Source organism: Diadema setosum, chromosome 7 (genome assembly GCF_964275005.1).
Source record: "Diadema setosum chromosome 7, eeDiaSeto1, whole genome shotgun sequence".
In the NCBI taxonomy this organism is placed as follows: domain Eukaryota; kingdom Metazoa; phylum Echinodermata; class Echinoidea; order Diadematoida; family Diadematidae; genus Diadema; species Diadema setosum.
The window spans coordinates 6454446-6463502 of record NC_092691.1 but is presented as its reverse complement, the minus strand read 5'-3'; the positions used below and the strand labels follow the sequence as shown (position 1 = coordinate 6463502).

General features: G+C 38.6%; 1 protein-coding gene across 1 annotated transcript; it reads left to right on the top strand.

The window, feature by feature from the left end:
- Positions 1-1718: 1718 nt before the first annotated feature.
- On the top strand, positions 1719-4696 carry LOC140230642 (uncharacterized). The gene is made up of 6 exons (XM_072310785.1): positions 1719-1852; positions 2404-2512; positions 3064-3255; positions 3482-3724; positions 4170-4273; positions 4574-4696. Exons 1-6 carry the CDS (start codon positions 1790-1792, stop codon positions 4694-4696), a joined length of 834 nt encoding a protein of 277 aa, XP_072166886.1. The 5' UTR covers positions 1719-1789.
- Positions 4697-9057: the final 4361 nt, after the last annotated feature.

The following is a 9057-nucleotide window of genomic DNA, read 5'->3' as shown; positions in this document are numbered from 1 at the left end:
TATTCGATAGTCAGTTGATTCATCAGAACATCCGTAGAGAATGTCAAAGTTCAACTTGATAAAGGTAACTTAGAATGGCACAGAAGGTACAGGCAAAAGTTGCCAAGGAGACGAAAATCGATAGAACAGAATGACAGACACGAATGAATAATAACTGAAATCAAACCAATCAAAAGAAGCAATGAGAATACTCTACACCTCATGGCTGTTATTCGAACAAAATGGAAAACAATGTTCTTTTCTTCATCCTATCCTTTAGTCACATCCACCAAAAGAAAAAAAAAGGATATGGTTGCAAACATAAAGAGGGATTAAGAATATTCACCTGTTATCAAACCATAGAGGCGTGCCGTAAGGAAATCTACTTCTGATTGGGGAATTTTCGCTCTTCGACGATACCAAGATATGACATCATCATACGTAGGCAAAGGTCGATTCAGGCATGATCCATGACCAACTTTGATGTATATCTTGCCTGGGTTAATAAAGAACATGAGAAAACAACTTGATCAATGCTACTAATCTATTGCTGATTGCACAGTTTCGACATCCAGTAAGTTATCAGTATGTGTTGAAGCGAAACAATTAGTGTCCGACATGCGAACTTTTAATAAACGCGCATTTCACATGCGCGTGAAGTGCATAATGGTCTGTCAAAGAGATTTTGATATCTGCTTTGGTGATTATGGAGGCTGCTTTGGTGATTATGGAGGCAGCAACATTTTTGAACTCTGTGTTATATTTCTCATCACTTCTTATTGCCGAAACTGATGAGTGTTCAGAAATTTATGTGAAATCCCCTTGTATACATTCCGCATTTAACCCCGTTGAAGAATCAGTGGAATTCTGTTTAACACACATAACCTAACACTCTTTTGATTTCATATTTCAATTAACTATTCATACATCGAGAATGCGACTTAAAAAAACCCCACGAAATTACTAAAAGGACGCCTTTAAAAGACTCATAGATGTCAAAGGAATCCTCAGATAATGATGCAATAAACATCAATACAAAATGAATATGCTAGAGAGTATAACTAGTAATGAATTAAAGATAATGATAGTAATGGCAAGTGATTCTGTTCTGCAAAGTTGTCGTAGCAATAAGTGCCACTTATGTATCTCTAGTTTCTATCACAAATGGGTCAAAATTGATTTGAAACATCTTCAAAATCGTTTAAAACGATTAAGATGTGAGCCTGAGGTGACGTTAACCAGCTCCGGTTCTCACTTTTCATAAATCAAATTTGCATTTACTTCTTTTCAGAACTTTCTGTCCCTCTACTAGCAGCCAACCGCAACGACATGCGCCATTTCGTTACCCAGCAGCACAAAGTGCATCCACCGACACCCGTGTGCGTTCACGCGTATACGCGCAGTGTCTTTGTTTGTTAACAATTAGTCACTGCGTGTTGGCGCCTGGTGATCACAGGACCAGCTGTTGACCAATCACAGTCCATTTGCCGAAAAAAAAAAAAAATGTAGGACACAGGACAACCTCTAGCTATATGTTCCTCACTTTTGGTACGCGTTCCCTTTTGTTCGTTAACAATACTACTGATTGTTACGCAACTCTAATTCGCGTATAGACGCGGATTCTTAACTGCGTCTAAGCGCGTAACCAAGCTCGCTACCTCCATGGATGCTACGTTGTCAACGCGCGCGCTGCTGTTTCCACAACAGACACTATACTTTCTGACTTGTCAGATTACATAGTTCTCTTACATCTCTCTGAGAATTTTCAGTCATTTTTGGCAAATTTTGTCACTTTTTGATCACGATCAGTATGGGTACCGCACAGAGCAAGTTCCAGGGACGATACAAACGTCTGTCGAATGCTAAAGATGGGGTAAGTTGGTTCAAATTTGCGGCCAAAACCTCGACGACGGTTACAGATCTCAGTCACCTTGACGTGACCTTGAGCAATGTGCTATGCACATCATTATGCACCTATAGGCCTACATGAACATAAACTATAGAATCACGCAACAACACTGAGCGTTTTCTGCCATCACAAAAACGAAAAGGATGCGATGCATACAGCACTACACACCACTAATTGGCGTCATATTCACTACTAGAATATTATGGCCATCCATTTTTTGTTAGGTTAATTTAGAATGAATGTAAGGCCTATTAAGGTACCTGCGACATCTACACAATATTGTAAAACATGTTTTCAATCTTTTTTCTTTTTTAAGCTGTGCATGATAAAATCTCATCACTTGATAATCATATAAACCTTTACATCAATTACATAGGCCTAAATGATAAAACCCAAACTCCTTACATTGAAATTGAAATACCATATTAAAGCAAGAGCCAGATAACGAAAGTCCAACCAGCTACAGGCCTATGTCTCTTTCTGCTAAAGTCCTCTATATCTCTCCTCCATCGCAGAGTCCACTCACTCATCCTACCAAGCGCTCACCAACACCAGAGTGCATCCCTCCCGACTCCCAGTCGGTGTCCAGCATTCACAATCGGGGTAGCGGTGACAATATCCATGGTATACATACATCACGCACACTCCCAAATGTTCTATGGAATACTCAGTATATCCAATGATTTCCATGCAGTCTTTGGATTGAAATAACGATGTGAGGACAAAAACAAAAACAGTCAAACATTATGTCTATTCAGTTTTAAAGTTGCACAAGATACTAGTATGATGCTTTTAATAAGATGTCACACATCACTGGTGCACAGTCTATATCATCATAATTATGGCACGTGTTTCAACTCTACACTTATTGGTAAAGATAACCATACAGAAACTCGAGAATACTCTATGAAACAAATATGCTCATAAGGGACATATTATTCGCTGACCTCAGATGCATTCTTTATTCATGATGTTTAACATAATAATGGAAATATAATTTGATTATTAATTCTTTTGTTTTCGAGGTTCAAGAGCAGATTGCTGTGTAAGTGTCTTGGAGGAAAAATTACAAAGTTTCGAATATTCTGCAACATTGTATTTAGCCAACAATCCCTCATGACTTACTGTCTGTGAGCGCTCCTCATTTCGCTCTCAATATCTCAAACTTGACGCAGTCGCCAGCCCTCAACTTGCCCCGATAGCTTCCATGGAAGAAGACTTTCTCGACGACGACGACGACGACGATGACCACGCCCAGAAGAGTGTCACCATAACAACCAGCCCGACGCTGTTCTCCATGCCTCCATCCGATGACGTCATCAAGCAAATGAACTCGGTCAACCAAAACGATCGAACCGATGATTCAGGTACGATACATATAGCATGTCTAATGACAAGATATGCCCCCCCCCTCTCTCTCTCTCTGTCTTTCTCTGTGTCTCACGTACATACCATGTATAAGGCCTATACTCATCTTTTCAAATCTCAGTATTCCTCTGTCCATTCATTCCCAAGTTAGTATATCTATTATAGTCAAATATAACACAATACCTGTACAATACAGTAAATGACTTCTTTTGCCATATTTTGCAGAACTTGATTCCGAAGACTTTGACGACGCGTCCATCGCTGTAAGCGACTTCGATGAGGACATGATCTCATTGTCTTGGGCGGACTCCTTTCATAGCCGACTCGATATCGAGGACCGTATCAACACCCCAACGGAGACGACCAACAAGGGTGACGAAGTCGAGAAGGCCGTTGAAAAGGAGATCGAGGCAGAGAAGACAGCAGCAGTCACTTCGGATAAGCAGAAGAAGAAACGTCCATCTTTGGGTGAGACATCTCAGACGCTTGCAATAAATGATAAACGAGAACTCAATTTAGATTAACATGGTTGCGTTAGCAGACCTCCCAACCATTGTGAATTTGGGGGAAAGAATCTGAATTTTGACCACTTCCAGCTCTTGTTTCAATGGGAGTTTCCTTCGTTTTTTTTTTTTTGTTTTTTGTGATAACTTAACTACACACTGCTATGGGATCTGCCCTTTATTTCCTACTTTTAAACCAAATCTTCCCCTTTTTTAGTCAGACAGATTACGAGGTCTGCATTAGGATTGGGCAAACCCGGAAAGTTAGTGCAGGTATTCTGGATTTCATGCAAAAAGGCATTGTCTCTTTGATAGATAAAGTATTTCAATAATGAACTATGTCTGTGATGTCATCAAATTACTCTAATATTTCTTTTTCTCTCTCTATCTTTGGTTAACTAACCTTACAGTGAAGAGCGTTCGCAAATTTCTGCGCCGCAGAAAGGAAAAGAAGGAACGCAAGAAGCCAAAAGGTTGGGTGTGGTGGACACCAGAGGGCACTCTTTGTGTTGTCGTGAGTAACTTCTCCCTTCATCAAACATTTTGCTTGTCACGTAACTAAAGTACATTCTTTCATACATTTTCTGTTTTGTTGAATTCCATCGATGACAGATGAGTTTCGGGCACTTAAAGCAAACTGTCATTTTGTTTCACACATTATGCATATAATTATATAATGATAACTATAAACGATCCTTGGTAATTACCGATAAAAGAAACAAATGCAAGAACAATGACAAAAGTTATTGTATAGATGACGTTCTTTTTAGTGGTCTCCATGTGTATTAATGGGATGTATTTTCTTCCCCTGAAGGACGAGAATGGTAACTTCTTCCAGGAACACCACGTGGTCCATCAGATGAGATTCAGACAGCGGGCTGGCGGCCCGGAGACTCTCCGCTACTGGGTCTCTCAGGACTGCGCCTGTCCCGAGTGAGAATCTCACCTCACAGGTGGTATCTTTCCTTATTTTATTCTTGTAAATGCGTTCTTTACTAACACGTTTGCATGACACTAACACACGGTGAAGGGTTTGGGGGAGGGGGGGGGGGGGTAGGCTCGCGAGTACTTAGAAATCTATTAATAACAGCTCTTAGTATACATTTCACTCAGAAGCAATTCGATATACGTAATAATGGAGCTTATATGTTCTCCTGAGACTCCACGTTATTATTACCAAGGAATTTCAAGGTGTCCATTAATACACCTTGGTCAAGTGGCAATTATCTTGGGTAAATCATATTTTCTAAAGTGAATGCCATCATCAGACAGAACTAAACTTAATCAAAACTTTGAAAAATGAAGCCCCTAAAAGGGAATCCAGCATCACATTTTGTCAAGGTTTTCACTTTCAAGTATACTTAATATTGCGCTTTCAATGAATTCACATAATTTTTTGAGCACTGTGACTTTTTTGAGAGTTACAAGCTGTTGAATTTGCGTTCATCATTCACATGATTGCTGTTACATTCCATGATGATTACAGTTGCTTTATATTACAATTTACGACTGTGAGTCTTCTCCAATTACAGGGCCAGCTGTCGTTGCAGAACAAACACCGATTCCTATAACAAAGAATGTCATTTTTCTTTTTTATACCGAATGCCAGGGTGGGCGTGTCAGCAACAAGGGGTGTATATCTGGAGGAGTGGGATGGGGACAATAAAACAAAACAAAAATGTTACCTTTGAAAACTTAACCCGAGCTCCATCAAACAGATTTATTGCAAAGAAAATTGTCAGGTGTAGATGAATGAAATACAATATTGTATTGATCTCGTCATTTCACTATATTGGGATCCATGTTACAATGCAAATAAAAATATTCACCTTGACAATACAACCACTGTAATGAGCTATTCGGATAGTAGGATTTTGCTGTTGTTCGTGCGAGAAGCATATCGGAAGAGGGATTTAGGTGTTTCATTCTACTTTTGCGAGTTACAATTGGTCCCATAATTTCTTCTTGGATAGTATATGTCAGACTCACAGTATATGGTGAGTTACGTTAGACCAGTCTATGTTTCTGCTGGGTGATGGAAAAACAGCAGAAGCAACGATAACAACAATAACAACAACAAAATCTTGAATTGATGATTGAGAATTTTCTATTTTGCAACGAAGGATACAACCCCCTGTAATGCGATCTTTTCCAATGTCATTTATGGCCACTGTACATTCAATAAGCCATGCTAGTACATTTCATAATAACCCCATTTGGCACGCAGTGGGTTAATTTTCTGGTGAATTAATAAATGAAAACTAGCACTCCGAGCCTTTTACAAAAATTACATAATTCGTGTAGCTCGTCTTATTGCATCGAGTCCTAAATGTATATGGTATCATGTAGTAACTTTTGTTGCCTATTTGAAAGAGACGCAAAGTATTGAGTTGTTTGAGAAGTGTGGAAAGATTTTTGATACGATGGAGAAAATATTTCCCTCGTTGTTCAGAGGAAAGTGTTAGAGAGAAGAATGATAAAAGAAATAGTAGGATGAAAATCCCACAAAATGTTCTTAAAGAAAATTTATGGGCGAGAGAGGGGAAGAGAAGGGGTGGGGATTGGTGGGTGGAGAGGTATAGGAACGGATATAAAAAACAACAGTAAGACAGACGTGTATGAGTGTGTGTGTGTGTGTGTGTGTGTGAGCGTGTGTGTGTGTGTGTGTGTGTGTGTGTGTATGTGTGTTGCCTGTGTGACTGTAATACATGAAAAAAAAAACCTATACGAGCAAATCATTACACGTGTATCTCAAACAATACAGTTCATTCACTATTTAACACCCCATGGGTAGAATACCAATGAAGATTTAAAGACTTGTGCTGAAATTTCAGATCACTCATTTCCTATCAGTAATGTCCATGATGGCAAAAAAGAAAAGAAAATAATAATAATAATAATGTTCAGTGAATGACGAACAAAATGTCTGGAAACAACCCTCCTTATCATTTATATTTTCTCTTTCTTTTTTTTTTTTGCTTTTGTTTTTCTAAATTAACCGAACACACGACAAACCGTCTACAGTTCGGATTGTCAACTATACTGGAAGAGAATTTTAAGCTTCTCAATGCGCTGCTAGAAATTGTACCATCAATGCATGCATGCCCAACAATTACGAGACTCGAAGACTTTTGTTTTGTTGACCAAGGTTTGAAGCGTGTTCTAAGGCAAAACAAAACAAAACAAACCCCCCCCCCCAAAAAAAAAAAAAACGAACAAAAAAAAAACCAGCACCACCAATAGAGTGAATTGAAAAAAGGAAAGGAGAGAAAGAGCGAACATGGAGAGGAAAACCACAGCTATTGAAAATAATTCTTGTTGTTGTCGTTGCTTTTTTTTACAATGGCATGATATTAACGATTGGTTCATTAGACCAACACAACTTCACATTTTAGAGAGCTATAAGTCATTCGACATACATGTAGGCCTATTACATTTGGACTGTTAAACTGTGATAATCATTGGTATGCGAATACTCTCAAGCGTACAGGCAAGTCAAGTAAAGCCAGTCATAATTTACACCAAGACGGCATACATTCATTCTGTGTAGTTCATTACCCTCGCTTACATTAAGGTAACCAATTTCCCTCTCAATCATTGTTTTTAGTCCCAGACTATAAGTTGCTCTTTGGTATTAGTTTTGGGTCCACTTCCTTGTACTGCACTCTGAAGAATTCTGCGGCCAAGTCATGGTCCCATGAGCCTTTGGCAATCATCAGCGCCCTCATGCGACCAACCTCGTCAGCGACTATGGTCCCCGAGCCATTACCCCCTACGACAACCATGTCACCATGTCGCAGTAAACGGTCCGTAGGTGTGCTCGTAATCACGCAGGTAGCGGCTGTCACAGACTTTGGTGTGAAATCTACAATGCAAATCAAGAACTTTGATTATCACTCTAATTATTTGCTTATGCGACAATTCACTGAATTGATTAGTTAGACAGTCTCTTAGTTATTTATACACATTTAGTTAGTTATTCGATAGTCAGTTGATTCATCAGAACATCCAAACAGAATGACAAAGTTCAAGTTGATAAAGGTAACTTAGAATGGCACAGAGAGGTACAGGCAAAAGTTGCCAAGGAGACGAAAATCGATAGAACAGAATGAAAGACACGAATGAATAATAACTGAAATTAAACCAATCAAAATAAGCAATGAGAATAGTCTACACCTCATGGCTGTTATTCGAACAAAATGGAAAACAATGTTCTTTTCTTCATCCTATCCTTTAGTTACATCCACCAAAAGAAAAAAAAAAAAAGGATATGGTTGCAAACATAAAGAGGGATTAAGAATATTCACCTGTTATCAAACCATAGAGGCGTGCCGTAAGGAAATCTACTTCTGATTGGGGAATTTTCGCTCTTCGACGATACCAAGATATGACATCATCATACGTAGGCAAAGGTCGATTCAGGCATGATCCATGACCAACTTTGATGTATACCTTGCCTGGGTTAATAAAGAACATGAGAAAACAACTCGGTCAATGCTAATAATCTATTGCTGATTGCACAGTTTCGACATCTAAGTTATCAGTATGTGCTGAGGCGAAACAATAAGTGTCCGACATGCGAACTCTTAAATACTAAACGCGCATTTCACATGCGCGTGGAGTGCATAATGGTCTCTCAAAGAGATTTTAACATCAGCTTTGGTGATAATGGAGGCAGCAACATTTTTGAACTTTGTGTTATAAATAATTTCTCATCACTTCTTATTGCCGAAACTGATGAATGTTCAGAAGTTTATGTGAAATCCCTTTGTATACATTCCGCATTTGACCACGTTGAAGAATTAGTGGAACTTTGTTTAACACACATAACCTAACACTCTTTTGATTTCATATTTTAATTAACTAATCATACATCGAGAGTGCGACTTAAAAAAAAACCCACGAAATCACTAAAAGGACGCCTTTAAAAGACTCATAGATGTCAAAGGAATCCTCAGATAATGATGCAATAAACATCAATACAAAATAAATATGCTAGAGAGTATAACTAGTAATGAATTAAAAATAATAATAGTAATGGCAAGTGATTCTGTTCTGCAAAGTTATCGTAGCAATAGGTGCTACTTATGTATCCCTAGTTTCGATCACAAATGGGTCAAAATTGATTTGAAACATGTAATCTTCAAAATCGTTTAAAACGATAAGATGTAACCCTGAGGTGACGTTAACCAGCTCCGGTTCTCACTTTTCATAAATCAAATTTGCATTTGATTAAAGTCCGTTATTAAACAAGGGGAGCTTACTTCTTTTCAGAACTTTCTGTCCCTCTACTAGCAG